The sequence below is a fragment of the Loxodonta africana genome, chromosome 10 (assembly GCF_030014295.1).
Source record: "Loxodonta africana isolate mLoxAfr1 chromosome 10, mLoxAfr1.hap2, whole genome shotgun sequence".
Taxonomy (NCBI): Eukaryota; Metazoa; Chordata; class Mammalia; order Proboscidea; family Elephantidae; genus Loxodonta; species Loxodonta africana.
Window position 1 is genome coordinate 6,247,735 of NC_087351.1, and position 15,460 is coordinate 6,263,194.

At 41.1% G+C, this 15,460-nt stretch overlaps 1 protein-coding gene across 14 annotated transcripts in view; it reads left to right on the forward strand.

Annotated features, from left to right (window-relative positions):
* Positions 1-15,460, forward strand: part of CEP152 (centrosomal protein 152) — a 146,691-nt gene that overhangs the window by 48,969 nt on the left and 82,262 nt on the right. For 11 of the 14 annotated variants that reach the window (XM_064291998.1, XM_064292001.1, XM_064291995.1 and 8 more), the window contains exons 7-12: positions 2,385-2,528; positions 3,923-4,062; positions 5,940-6,140; positions 11,713-11,860; positions 14,066-14,157; positions 15,118-15,281. In XM_064291998.1, the coding sequence (XP_064148068.1) occupies positions 2,385-2,528; positions 3,923-4,062; positions 5,940-6,140; positions 11,713-11,860; positions 14,066-14,157; positions 15,118-15,281 (889 nt within the window). The remainder of the gene's footprint in view (positions 1-2,384; positions 2,529-3,922; positions 4,063-5,939; positions 6,141-11,712; positions 11,861-14,065; positions 14,158-15,117; positions 15,282-15,460) is intronic. The other 3 variants (XM_064292002.1, XM_064291994.1, XM_064292004.1) reach the window with 1 other exon arrangement.

Sequence of the window (15,460 nt, forward strand, 5' to 3'; positions counted from 1 at the left end):
ATTCTTTGTTTTGATAGCCTGTTGAGGTGATCATGGTCTGTTTCTTTATGTGGGTTGATATTGAGTATTGTCTCCGAGCCATCGATAAGTTCTTGTATTAGTTTATGCTTGCTTACTGTGTCGTAGCTTCTCGCTTTGCTTTGTTTTGATATGCCCAGATGGGTTGCTTGAGTGAGCTAGCTTGTTTATTTTCGGCTTTGGAGCTCTGGCGTCCTGTCTCCAGATGGGTAGAGCTGTTATCAGGTATATCAGTCTAGGAGTCCGTTCACTTTTCTTGTATGAATTCAGCTCAGGTGTCCAGGTAGCTGATCATCAAGTGTGTGGTAGAGGCTCTGTCCTAGAGTCCTAGGGGGGCAGCGGTGATTGGTGTGGGTACCGGATCTGATCACAGCAGGGCGTCACACACTGAACAAGGCAGGGGGCTGAGAACTGACCCCCGAGTGTCTCTGAGGAAAGCGCATCCCTGCTCCCTAGAGCGTGCAGGTGGGTGGGCTCTGCAGACGGGCCATGGGCACCCGATGTTTTTGGTTGTAAGGACTGAGAGGTACCAGTTATCCTTGGACCCCTGTCACAGGTGGCTGGGTGACCTGAGGGGAGCTATGAGTCAGTGGAGCTATGAGTCCTTCGGCCCCTGATATGGGTAGGTGAGGACCCTGTTCAATAGACAAAGCAATGGCAACCATCAAACACCCACCTCTATACCTCACAGCTGAAACGTCTGGAGTCTGCCAACAAGGGCCCATTATTCTGAACTGGCTCACACAGGTCCATGCAGAGCAGAAATGTGCTGAAAGCCCATGGACCGTTTGTACCTGGACAGGAGCCACTTCTGTCCTGAGCTTCTGCGGTTAGTGGAGCTGGCAAATTATCTTTTCCCCCAGTTGCAAATTTTTTCCTTCTCCAAGGCTGGGAGGATGGCTCTAGGCTCTCAACGATGCTTATCTCAGGCCCAGGGAAACTGAAACTGGCTTGGGGGTGAGCGCGGTAAGATACACTCAGGTACTTAGCTTTTGCCGGGAGCACCGTTCTTCTCTGGTTCTGGATGTGTGAGTAGGCTTTGTGGCTGGCTGCTTCTCCCTGGGGAAAGTGCGGCTGAACGCTAGTTCCAGCCCGCCACCTCCGCTCCGGGAATGGTGCCTGAGGGCTCCCTGCAATTCAGGTCCGTTAACTCCTCTCTGCTTCTGAACGGTGCCTTCCTCCCCCTGCCCCTCTGTTCTTTTTCTGAGCTTGCCTTTGATGCTCAGGGCTCCTTGCTTGTCATAAATATACTCGTTTCACTTGTTTTTTTGGGTCTTTGTTGTAAAGAGGGCTCGCTGGAAGCATCTGTCTATTTTGCCATCTTGGGTCCGTCTCCCATTACTTTTCTTAACAATCTGCATTCTGTTAGGTTGGTTTATTTTTTGTTTAAGTTGGTTAAAAATTTGCGTAAATTTGACGTTTGGAAGGTAGTTAAATAATTTAACGGCAGTATCAAATTTAGTGATTGCAGCTTAGCAACAGTAGCTGAAGGAAATGGGTTTGAATTGAGGTGGAGCTTGTAGTCTGCTCATTCCTGGGCCAGCCCTGTGTGCCGTGAGGTCTGGAGAGGAATTTGTGGGCTTTAACAAGATTTTCAATTGTCAGTTTTGTTTTGTTTTTTTTTTGTTTTATCCCATCTCTTTTTAAAAAGGGAAGTGGATTATTTTGTTAGCAAGTAGTTAAAGCTCAGTTAATGGATTTATTACTAATTGTAAGCTTAGAGAAGCAGTGTTCTGGTGGAAAATGAGCATTTATCATTATGTTATTCTGCTACTACCAATCATTTTCTCATTCTTTTCCCCCAAATCATTTTCAAGAGGTCCTTAAAATGACCTTAGTCCTTTCTCAAGTAAGACTTCAGAATTCTTTATTCATCTATTTATTCAACAGTTATGGACCGGCGTGAATACGAGTACAGGTATTGTGGGAAAGGTGTCTAGAAATGTTCTTTAAAAATGGTTTCTAGAAGCTGAAGTACTGTTTTTCTTTTAACAAGAGTGTGTTACTTCATTCCATTGCAATTCGTATGTACTTCTTTTAATTGGCCAAAAGGTAGTGATTCAGGATTTATACCTTAAAGCCGTGACTTTCAGATATTTGTGGCAGTGGCCACGGTAAGTACATTTTTACACTGTGATGCAGTACCCAGTGTTGATCTATATGAGCAAGTATCTCTAACTACTTGTTCTTACCGCGTGATGCACTCTGATCTATTTTATTCTAATCTTGTTTTTTTTAAAGAAATGCTAAATTGATTCCATAATACCCTAATAGTATTATCCACAGTTTGAAAAGCACTGCCCTAAATGACTACAAGTTTATATTTGGAATGTTTTTAATATTATGAATTGTCTTTAATTCCAAAGCAGATTCTGCAGACAATATGCAGATTGTTCAACTTCAGGTTCTTAACAAAGCAAAAGAAAGACAACTAGAAAATTTAGCTGAAAAGTTAAATGAAAGTGAACGTCAGATTAGATATCTGAATCACCAGCTTCTGATAATCAAAGGTAAGAAAACAACTGTTGGGCACTGTCATTTTTGAGGTACCCCAGAGTTAGACACCTTGTCCAGCAACCTCATTTCAGATCTGAAGCTTAGAGAGGTGAAGAACCTGGTCACAGGGTTCGCAGACAGAGCAGACCAGAAACCCAAGACTTCTGACTACAGGTCTTGGGGTACTTCTCTCTAGACCATACTGTTTTGAGGGCCTCATTTTATTCCTTTTTTCTTTCTATCCTTTTTATTCCCCTTCCTTTTCTCTCTTGAGACTGTTAGAATCAGTGACGATTAGTTAAGTTTGGTGATGGCATTTTTTTCTAGAAAGTTGTTGATTCCTTCTGCAGTTTACCTTGGGTAAATATTCCAGTTCCCACAGGCTCCTGCTTAGTTTGCAATGGGACATTTTCTGGGCCTACAAATTAGCATGAAGCTTTAATCCAAGTAAGAGCTAGTGACCCTCAACTCCTTTAGGGTGTGCCAGTGAGAAAAGAGCACCGTATCTGGGAGAAGTACGTAGAGTAAATACAGATTTAGGTTATAATCGCTTACTCTTCATGCTTTCTGTAGCCTTAGGTTATAATCGCTTACTCTTCATGCTTTCTGTAGCCTTGGGTTATAATCGCTTACTCTTCATGCTTTCTGTAGCCTTGGGTTATAATCGCTTACTCTTCATGCTTTCTGTAGCCTTGGGTTATAATCGCTTACTCTTCATGCTTTCTGTAGCCTTGGGTTATAATCGCTTACTCTTCATGCTTTCTGTAGCCTTGGGTTATAATCGCTTACTCTTCATGCTTTCTGTAGCCTTGGTCAATGTTGAACATTTGTTTGTAGAATAACTTTATGACTGAATTCCAGCTCATTTCAAACTTAATTGATAGTGAAAATGTCTCTTTCTGTAATGTTCATGAAACTTATTTTGAGAGAAGAACTTGTAAATTGTTGCAGCAAAGTTATGTAGGAAGAATTTAAGGTTAGGCGGATTTAAGTGGAGTTTATTGCAGGTACATGTGTTGTGTGCGGTGGAGTCAACTCGCAGATGGGTGTAGGAGGCTTCCAGTCCTCAGGCACATCATCAGTGGTGACTTATTCCATCAGTGCAGCTTCTCAAGTAAATAGATGCTGAAACCTTTGTTAGGACGTCTTTGGATCCTAAAAATGATACAGTAAGATTTTTGGAGGATGTGGTTCTAATACTCTAAAATTTACGTTGTCACTTAGGCATTCTGTTTTGAATAATTTCTTTATCTAGCTTTCTATAAGTCAACTGAAGTTCATTTGTCCAAACTGAATTTAATTCAGCAACATTTATGTGTGCTATAGATCTGGTATTTGATAGGGATTATGACAGTTTAGGCCCCTCTGCAGTCATGTATTATTTATATAAACATTTTTAATGCCCTAGATGAAAAGGATGGTTTGGCCCTCAGTCTTCGAGAATCACAGAAACTTTTTCAGAATGGAAGAGAGAGGGAGATGCAGCTTGAAGCACAAATAAAAGCACTGGAAACCCAAATACAGGCATTAAAAGCCAGTGAAGAACAGGTAAATATTTTGCCATGATTATTTCTGATAAAAATTATGGTGTAAAGTTTACTTATTTAACAAAACTTTTGACATGAGAGAACTAAATTTAGATGAACTTAGAGGTTTGTCTCTACTTCACCTTCCCTTCCCTTCGAGGAGTGGTGCTCCCAGTCCCCTAATCATCTGCACCAGAAACCTGGAGGCCTCCATCCCCGCCTCCTCCTCCTTCATCCAGTTAGCCAGTAAGTCTTGTTGAGTCTCCTCATTTCTACCCCCATGTCCCTAATTGAGGCTTTTACCATCTTATTGCTTAAGTCTTAAATAGTCTCTATTCTTTTATCCCTTCTACAAATTTTATCTTGCCCAAGTAATCTTTCTGAAATACAGTCCTGATGATGTTACTCCTTTGCCTAAGCCTTTCAGTGACCCTGCTAACCTGTGGGCTGAAGTATGGCATCAAGGTGAGCAGCTGACTCTTGTGTATCCCTACTTCCCTCAGGTGCCACAGCCTCTATTGTGCTTTCGTACCTGTATGTGCTGACCCCTCTCTAGAATGCCCTTTCTACGCAGGCTGCCAGTTGGTGAACAAGCCCTGCCCACAGGCTTTCCTTTCACAAGTTGTCCTTGCTTTCCTCTCCGTGCACATGATCGCGTTTATTATAATAGACTGAGAATACCTTGAGGGCAAGACTGGGCTGCCCTCACCTTGTCACCCCACCACCTAGCCACTGTACCTGGTATGTAGTAGGTGGTCAAGAAATGTAGAGTGAATATTATTCAAAATTGACCTAATCTATATACTTTTATGTATTTATCTATTTCTGCTCTGATACTATCATGGCTATAGCTTTATGGTATGTTTTTATGTAGTAAAAAGTTGCAACTTTGTAATCTTATTATAAGTTACAAATTGCATTTAAAAGATAGGGTAGCATAAATACAAAAATAAAGGCAACAGAGTCAGCAAGTGTCTTAGTTTCCCATTGCCGCTGTAACAGATTACCACAAATTCAGTGGCTTAAAACAGCACAAATTTGTCATTTTGCAGTTGTAGAGGCCAGAAGTGCAACATGGGTCCCACCAATTTTGCTGAAATCAAAGTGTCAGCAGGGCTGTGTTTCTTTCTGGAGGCGCTAGGGAAAAATCTGTTTGCTTGCCTTTTCCAGCGTCTAGAGGCTGCACACATTCCTTGGCTTGTGGCCCCTTTCTGTCTTCAAAACCAGCAATGGCTGGTTGAGTCTCTCTGGTTCGTACTCTTCTGCCTTGATCTTCTCCACTTAAGGATCCTTATGATGACGGTGGGCCCACCTGGATAATCCAGGATAGTCTCCTTATTTTAAGACCAGCTGATTAGCGCCCTTAATTCCATCTGCAGCCTTCATTCTCCCTTGCTGCCTTAAATGGCATAGTCATAGTTTCCAGGGATTAGGACATGAACATCTCTGGGAAAGAGTGCAATATTCTGCCTACCACACCAAGTCTACAGTTGCAGCTTTCAAAACTTTATTTTTAATAAGTACCATTGGCAGGTTTCATCAGTCTTTCAAAAAACTGTTGTCCTTTTTCTGTGACCTAACAATTGGCCTGCCCCACACTTTGCTCACTGGGCAGTGCAAACCAGCGGATTCCTGCTCTGACACCCACACTGTCATCATGCTCTGCAGAAGCCTCTTCCAGTCTCCTTAGGTAACTACAAAATTCATGTTCTCAGTGAGTAAGTTTCCAACCACCCACAGCCTGGTGGGCCCCGGCGAGGGACGTCTGAAGGAACTAGAGCCACCGTGGGGAGACCCCTTCTTCTCTGCCTTCATTTAACAGGTTGGTTTTCAGAGTCAAAATCCATAGAGCACATAGTCAGAGTACTGTAAAATGGATGTCCTGTGTGTGTTTACTAGATGATCAAGAAGTCCAGAACAACTGAAATGGCTCTGGAAAGCCTGAAGCAGCAACTGCTGGACCTTCATCATTCTGAGTCACTTCATCGAGCTAGAGAGCAGCATGAGAGCATAGTTATGGGCCTCACGAAGAAGTACGAAGAGCAGGTGTTCTCCTTACAGAAGAATTTAGATGCTACAGTTACTGCACTTCAGGAACAGGTTGGGATGATTTCAGATGAGCAACTATTAGTGACAAGTAAAACTGGTTATTATTTGTAACTGCCATTTTGTGGTTCACAACATCATTTTTAACATAGAAATCTTAGGAGTTTTATGGTAAGAGTTTGTGCGTGAAACTTGAAAGTCAAAGATTTATCTACGTGTTTGTCATGAAGCCCTAATTTCCAAACTCCTTCCTCATATAGGGTTGGTTTGTACTTTCTCCATGCTCAAGTTACTAGTTTTTTTATTTGTAGGTATTATACATATTGTCAGAGCACATGAATTGTCGTTTCCCTAGAATAAACCCAGACTGAAATGAATGAGTGTGCTGGTAGCTGGCCTGAACCTGAGAGCTTGTCCTGGGACCTTAGCCAGTGGAAGGCACTTCTTGGGTCTCCCAGAATTTGGTCATTCACCTGCCAGTAAAGACTATCTAGAAGTAGTTTTTAGGAGAAGAGGTCATTTTGGAAGTAGTTAATAAAATAGGGAAAAAAGTCCGATCTAAAATCATGTAGACTTAAAGCTTGAGCATATTTCACAGTCAATTTTTTATCTTTTCCCAAAAGGGAATAAAATCTTTTAAGCTAAGGGTGATTGAGTCAGCTGGTGGGTTTGCTTGTGCTCTGAAACCCTAGGCTTCATTCAGAATGCATTTTTCTTAATGTAATTTCAGAATGAATTTAACCCAGGGAGAGAAGAGAAGAAAAATAAGATGTAAAAAAAAAAGGGTATGGAAAATCCCAGCACACTTAAAATTTATCCTGATTTAGGTTGTTATTTCTTATTTATACAGGTGACTCTAAATTTTTTCATGCTTTTATGTAGAACCATGTAAGATTGCATTATTGGCAATTTTATATGTTCAACCTAATAATAAAGTAGAATACATTATTAAAAAATCAGAAGAGTTTATATTACCTACTCTTGATTATTTTAATTTATTGAGGGGATCGTGGCAAATACAATCTTGAATTACGGATGAATCCCCAATTGTCTGTGTACTGTTTCATATGGATATGGGATTTTTTATTAGATGCGTTTTCCTATTTATGTTCGTATTCCATTTATGTAGGAAAGTATTTTGAATTTGGATCAGTGTGGAGGATATATAATGATGGAGAAGAATGAAAGTCATGCCAAATTATTGAAAAATCTACTTCATAGAATATTTAAATGTAAATATAATTTAAGATGTAGTTTTATTAATTTTGGCTGTGTTTGGATGGTAGCATTAAAGTTAGTTGGACTTGGAGAGTGGACCTCCTTGGATGACTGGAAAAAAGGGGGCCTGGTGGCCTTCCCTGCTGGGTTAATTGGAAGATGTCTCCATTTACTGCTGCCTCAGACACAAGTGCATATGGGATGGCCTAGAAGGAGTTCCACTCCTGTGCCCTTCATCCTCCGTTCTTACTCACCCTCAGTAGAAGAACCCTAGACTAGAAGAGAGAACAGAGTCTTGGTTCTCTACTGACCGTGCTTCAGACTAAGTTAAAGCTGTTGGTTAAGGTCCTTTTCCATAGCTGTGATGGAGCCTTTGTTTGCTTGTGGAGTGTAGGACTGACGGCAGCCTGTGCTTGTATCGTAAGTGCATAGTTACTTTGCAGACCGGTGGTTCCAGAGTGCTCACAGCTTCTTCCGTCTGGAAATGTTTCTCACCGTATCTCTTCTGTGCTGTCTTTTTGCTATCAACTGGCTCAGCAGTAATTTTTATCAAAGTCAAGTTAACTAGCTTCGGTTTATACTATCTCAGGGTCCAAACTGAGATTCCTGATGGGGAAGGTGCTGTAAAGTCATCCTGGAGCTGGGGAGAGAGCTGTCTGCCATTAGAGAAGTGCATGACTGTGAGCTACACAGGGAGCTTGCTCTGGATTTCCTTGGGTAACCGATAACCGTGCATACCTGCACGCCGCATTTCGCCTTTTGCCCTGCGTTTCTTTACAGAAGTCATTGCGGAGGTGCAAAATGTTTCCCTTTCAGATAAACCTTTCCCCAGTACACTCCATTCAACAGATTTCAAAGAAAAGTAAAACAACTCTTGGAAAATAGGAGTGAGGTACAAATGACTGGATAATGTACTTGGATGAACCTGAATAGAGTGGCCAGTGTCTAGGTTCTGAGTGGCTCTCATGTGGTCACGCACTGTTGTACACATGTGTGTTGTATGTGTACAATGTGAATAGAGTAGATGTTGACACAGAAAAATGTGCTAATTATAGAGATTGTTAACCTGGTGTCTCCAGGGAGTCCAAACTGTGAGCATGATTTTCTTTTGCATGTGAGTCTATGCAGTTTTCTGGAGAAGACCCGTGAGCTTATTCAGATATCCCGGGAGCGTCATGCCTCCCTTTGCAGAAGCTGAAAATCTTTGCTTTATGCAGTTGTTCTTGGTAGCAAAGGACTACAACTACATTGTAGACTAATCGTTATTTCTTCTGTTCAACAAACCAAGCTAAGCACCAGGATGTAAACAAGCTGTATTTATGTTTAATTATATTTTGAAAGACAAAATTCAACACAGGACCTATGTAATGGGAGGAGTAGTATTCCATGATACAGCTGGCTTTTTTTTTTTTTTTTAATATCTTCGTAACTAGTGTATTTTCTGAAATACATGGCTTGTAAAATTATACTATTAGTGTTTTCTTGAAGCCATCAGCTTTTATGGGTAGAAAAGAATATGCCCATTCACAAAATATCCTGTCAGTTCTTTCCATTTTGGCTGAGTTCCTCTGGGGCTTTTTAGTGTGACAGAGAAGATGGGAAGAGATAGCTTCTTGGAGCTCATGGTGTTCCCCTGATGAGAGAACTCTCTAATAGCAAACTTCTCCTATAGCCTCTCCTCCAAGGTGCCTTCTGCCTCCTCCCATCTGCAGAGCGAACCCTTACCCAGCTCTCAGATTATCTCCTCCATGGTATAAAACCTTTCCTCATTCTGGTCTTTTTGAAATCTTCACCTTTTGGTGAAAGTGGTTACCCTTTACTTCAGGGACCTTGGTTTGTAGATTAAGGCCTACACCTGGTCTATTTTTTACCTTTCCTTTAATGTTACATTTACAAACTCCACTTTAAGCACTGTCTGCTGGCTGAGAGACTCCTGCAGACGTCCGTGTAGTCTAATCCTCACTTTTCTGTGCACCAGAACCCTATGCAGCTCTCTTGGCCCTCATGGATTTAGCTATTCTGTATTATCACACTTGTCTCGTTTAGTCTTAAAAAATGTCTGCCTTTCTCAGTCTTGAGCTGTGTTCTTAGTGAGACTAATCATGGAAACGATGGAACCCCTCAGCTTATGTATTTATTTTGGTATTAAAACATCACAGTTTTATGAGTCTATGAAATTGTCAACAGGAAACACCATGGTTTAGTTGATAGTTGCATGTAGTCAAAGTATTGCCAGTCCTGCCTTTTCTTTGTTCACAGTGTTCTTAACGTCAACCTTGTTTTCTCTGACCTTTTGCCGGTTCCCAGCCTCTTGTAAAAATGCTGTGCCCTCCCTAGCGTATCAGTGTTGGCTGCCCTCCCCCCGTGCACACGCTTTAGTACTGTTAATATTAGCTCACTCATTGTGTTTACTGCCCATCAGTGTTGGCTGCCCTCCCCCCCGCACACGCTTTAGTACTGTTAGTATTAGCTCACTCATTGTGTTTACTGCCCATCAGTGTTGGCTGCCCCCCTCCTCCGCACACACGTTTGTACTGTCATTAGTATTAGCTCACTCATTGTGTTTACTGCACATCAGTGTTGGCTGCCCCCCCCGACGTGTTAGTACTATTAGTATTAGCTCACTCATTGTGTTTACCATATATCAGTGTTGGCTGCCCCCCTCCTCCGCACACACGTTTGTACTGTCATTAGTGTTAGCTCACTCATTGTGTTTACTGCACATCAGTGTTGGCTGCCCCCCCCACACCCTGCACACACATTAGTACTGTTAGTATTAGCATACTGGTTGTGTTTAGCGTATATCGGTGTTGGCTCCCCCACCCACTCTGCATACACACGTTCTTGCTGTTAGTATTAGCTCACTCATTGCGTTTACCGCACATCAGTGTTGACTGCCCTCCCCCCTCCAGCACACGTGTTTGTACTGTCGTTAGTATTAGCTCACTGGTGTTTACCGCAGATCAGTTTTGGTCACCACCGCCCCCCTCCCACACACGTTAGTAGTGTCGTTAGTATTAGCTCACTCCTTGTGTTCTACACGTTCTAAGGTGCTCCTTTGGCACCTTAGAACCATGCTCCTCAAGCTGGCCTGGAACTCTGCAGCAGTCTGCCAGGAGGTTTGCAGGACTGAATAAACATGGACCAGTTTCCAGAAGCGTCATTTTGCTCAAAAAATTGGGAGAAAAAAATTTAGAGCAAACACAGCTACATCATGAAATATCCAAGAAAACAAAACCAAACCCGTTGCCACTGAATTGATTCCAACTCATGACAACCTTTTAAGACAGGGTAGAACTGCCTCATAGGGTTTTCAAGCCTGTAATCTTTACAGAGGCAGACTGCCACATCCTTCTCGTGCCGAATAGCTGTTAGGTTTAAACCACTGACCTTTCGTTTAGCAGCCGAGCCACTGTGCCACCAGGGCTCCTTACATTATGAAGAGAATACAAGGTGCACATGAATTTTTAAGTTCAAATGGTAGACCTCAGAGTTCCTTTCCTCTGCCCTTAAGGGAACTTCTGTGTTAGTATTCTTAAGGTGTTATTGTGCTTTACGTTAACCTATGGATCAGTCCCGAAATCCTTCTCCTTGCTTCAAGCTCTTGCTTAAAATTACCCTCATTACTTATTTTTTCAGACATTTTCAGTAACTTCAGTCAATTCACTCCCTTCCCCTGCTGCCCCCATGCTGTGTACCATTTGCCCAGGATTCAGCCTGTGAGCCTTTTTTTTTTTTTGTATGATTTCATTTATTTATTTTTAAGTCAATAAGTTATTATTATTATTGTACTTTAGATGAAAGATTACAGGAAGTGTAATCCATACTGAAGGCTGTAGTCTGTAAGTGCTTCAAGCCCTCTTCACTTTCAGCAAGCAAGATTGTGCCATTTGCATAGCGCAGGTTGTTAATGAGTCTTCCTCTAACCCCGATTCCCTGTTCTTCTTCACGTAGTCCAGCTTCTCGGATTGTTTGCTCAGCACACAGGTTGAATGCTGAACATACACCTACACTGACAGTGTGTGATGCAGAGGGGGGTATGAGAAGTTTCCTCTGGCTTAAGTACAGTCTGATTTTAGATTAACAGTGTCTTGTGAATGCAGAGCAGAAAGGTACTTTAGAAATCATCTAATTCAACCTTTCTTACATGATTTCAAAAGAAGAAATAGACTGAGAAATTAATGATTCGCTTGAGGCCACACAAGCTCGTTTTCTGACTCCCAATCCTGTGCACTTAACTTTGTATACAAGGTGATGTTGCCATTTGACTGTTTTACATTTGACTTAAAATCTAATTATGTATCGTAAATTTATGATAAATTAAAAAAAAATTTTTTTTATCATAAATTTACTTCAATATTTAATAGCTGAAAATGAAAATGACTTCTTGGACACTTTTTCTATTTAGGAAGACACTTGCTCTCAATTGAAAGATCACATAAAACAACTGGAAAGGATTCAAGAAGCAACCAAATTAGAAAAGACTGAGATCATTAGCAGATTGACCAGAAGTCTAGAGGAGAGTCAAAAGCAGTGTGCCGGCTTGTTGCAATCAGGTAGGTGTCTGGTTGGTATTGTCTCCCCAACAGTTCAGTGCACCCAGAGAACATAGGATCTCTAACTTATGAAATATCTCCAAGGGACAGAAAGGATAATTAATTGGTGACTAGTTTATTTTTTTTGTTAAACATTAATCATTATAGTGGTATGGTATTTTCATTACATAATTTGGAAAACATAGACAAGTAAAAATAACTAATAATCCTGCTACCCACAGATAACTCTGATTAGTGTTTGGGTGTATTTGTTTCAAATCAAATGAATGCACACACATAGACAATTCCCTGCTTTTGTACCGAGCACATTTTTGAAAACATACTAAAGCTGAATGTGCAAAAATCAGGTAATAAAGTGTACGTTATAAGGTGAGTTATATCCTTAAAAGCTGAAAATGATTATAAAATTTCACTCTATTTTACTTTTTTATACCTCCTCTTTGGTGACACATTTCTACCCTTTTATGTACCTTTTTTACTTTTTTCTTTCCCCCCTTGCAGTGGTAGAGCCATTTAACTGGTTTAGGTCCACTGTATTCAGTTGAGGCCAGAGAGTTACAGTTCTGGCGTGCGTAAGATCTCTAGGAAGCTCTCCTTGGTATTAAGTTTGTGACTTCGGCTTCGTATTATTAGATTCAACAGCACTTTTACTTCTTATTAATTTTTATAAAATGGTATTAGAATAAAAGGCAATAGAATAATCAACTGTTTGCACAAACACTAGTGTAGAGACAAAACTCCCCTGTTTGCTGGTGAATAGCACCCCTGTGGAAATAGCTCAGTGGGTTTTCATTAACTGGTATGTGAAAGTCACACTTTGGCATGTGAAAGGCAGAAGGATGGTACAATGTTTGAAAGAGTGGGCTATTCAAAAGCTCAGAGTACTAAAGGATGGCCTAAATGTGTGTGTGTGTGTGTGTTTTGTGTGTGTGTGTGTGTGTGTGTTTTGTGGCTGCGGAGGTGGCAAAATTTGCATCATACTCTGTTTAGCTCCCTGCTAACTATTTAGTTTGTGTGTTTGTTTTGCTACTTAGTAGTAAGTTCCATTTTATTACTATTACGTTTTTCTTAGTACTAAAGACAAAGAGACTTTGTCTTAATACTAAAGACAAAGAGACTTTAAAGATAAGCCTGTGAAGTTATTACAAATAATAAATGTAATGGGGAAAAAGGAGCCCTGGTGGCGCAGTGGTTAAGAGCCCGCTGCTAACCAAAAGCTCAGCAGCTCAGACCCGCTGGCCACTCTGGGAGCGCAGTGGAGCAATTCTGCTCTGTCCCTTAGGATCGTTATGAGTCAGAGGTGGCTCGACGGCAACAGGTTTCATTCCTTTTTTTTTCTTCTTAAGGGGGAAAAGTCTTCCTTTCACAACTTTCTTATATTCCATTAGCTGAGGTAGTTCAGTAGAAGACTGGAAGTCTTTAATCTTTGATCCCTAAGCTATGTATGCAGTTAAAAAAATTTTTGTTTTTGGTGAAGGTTCAAACAGCAAATTAATTTCCCATTTAATCCCTATTTCACTTCTAATCCTTTTTTTCCCACATGGTATTATTCGGTGAGCATTTTTCCTTTAAAAACTTTGAACATATGAATTACTTTAGGTGCGTAATGTGCCATCATTATTTTGCTTAACCGTTTCCCAGATGGGCATTTTCTTTCGGAGAAACCTGATAAAGTCCCTTTCAGATGGGAGCCTCCCCTAGTACTTTTAAAATATCAGGCCACTGAAGTTTCGGAAGCACAACCCTGATGTGCTGCTTTCACAGATGGAGGTTGGGGTGGTGAAAACGAAAGCATTTAGAAAGAAGCCAAAGGCAGCAAGATGTAGTTTTCTTATTGGAAGTTCAGAAATGGGTTCAGCATTTTTTCTTTGTCTTTCTATGAGTTGGAACGTTATGCTTCTGCTAAGGGTTTCTGGAGTGTCGAGGTCTGTAGATGTGGCTGGTGGATACACAGCAAGGTCACGGTAGCCCATGTCTTCAATGCCCCATGGACGTACGGGGAAGTCATTTCAAATCCTGGAAGTGTCTCAGCCAGATGTAGGTCTCTGGGTCCCACTAACTCTCTGTCTTTATGCACTTAAAAAGATGGTGGAGATCAGAGCAGAACGCCACCATCTGTAGCCTCGGTGGACACAAGTTTTTTGATAGATCATAGGTACTTTGCCTTTTTATGTTTAGTGTATTCTGTGATGCTTTCCCTCGTAGGCTCAGTACAGGAAGTGGCTCAGCTACGGCTACAGCTGCAGCAAGCACAAAAGGCATATACTATGAGTGAAAACATGAACAAGGCTTTTCAGGTAAGTGTTGCTACTTAGAAGAGACTCTAGGGGTGACTCAATTAGGCAGGGATCTTGTCAGGTTTCTGGACCTCAGATTTCTCCGTCTTCCCCGCACTGTTGGGTGGCCAAGCCCAGGTCTGCATATCCGGAGAAACCTGCCATCTTCCTAATGTGACATGTCCTTTCCTCTGTGGGAGTGCCCCAGAGATGAGCTTATCTGCAAGCGTGAAGAACATGCAGTCTAGCAGAGCAGCACTGGTGACTGCTTTCATGTGCTCCTGAGGTCTTTTTCCATGGGATCAGGGGCGTTTTGCCTCTTTACCGAGGACAGTCTGCAGTACAACGCCATTGGCCTGGCTGGCTGCGTTACCTCTAATAAGCCAGCAAGGGCTGCCATGCCCTCTAAGCTCACAGCATGCTTTTCATGGAGGGCAGAATGTCAGAGAGGGAGACCTGAGGTTAACTGCTCAAGTTTGCCTGCTTATTAATTAATTCACTTTGTTCGGAAACTTGCCATATGCTGGCCACTGAAAACTGTAAATGTAATTTAGATGCATTTTTTGGTCTGTAAGGCAGCCCTCTGTGATCGACTTGGTATTATAGTTGCTCTTATAGCTGGACTTCTGGGTCACTTTTGCTAACTATAGCAGTTTTTTTTTGTTTTTTTTTGAAGTTAATACTATTTTTTGTCCAAATGTTTACCTCTAATCCATTTGCTACAATTGGTCCTACCAGTAGCACAATATACATTTAGTGAAACCCAACACCCTTGGTGAGAAGTATATACCACGTACAGCTTATAGTCCATCATGGAGAATTATAAATAAATTATAACATATGCTACTAATGTATTAGAAGTTTTTCTGCTCCCCATTGATCATTAGAACAAATTTTGAAGCATCGATAAAATGACTGTTCTTTTGTGTGTATATATGTGTATATATAGGAAAGTAATTTTTCAATATTTTTGTGTTTTAGGAAGAACTAAAAGAACTAAAAAATGAAATTTCTCTCTATGAGTCTGCTGCAAAACTAGGAATACTGTCGAGAGACTCAGAAGGAGAATTAAATATAGAACTTACTGAATCATATGTGGATTTGGGTATTAAAAAAGTCAACTGGAAAAAATCCAAAATGAACAGGTACTGATAGGATAATTCACTGTAGAAGAACCTCCATTATCAATACTGATGGTCCCTGGTAACAGGTGCCACCAGGCAGGAAATGATGCGCTGAGTAGAGGTTCCTTTTTTTTTTAATTTTTACTGTGCTTTAAGTGAAAGTTTACAAAACTTTCACACAAAAACTTATATACACCTTG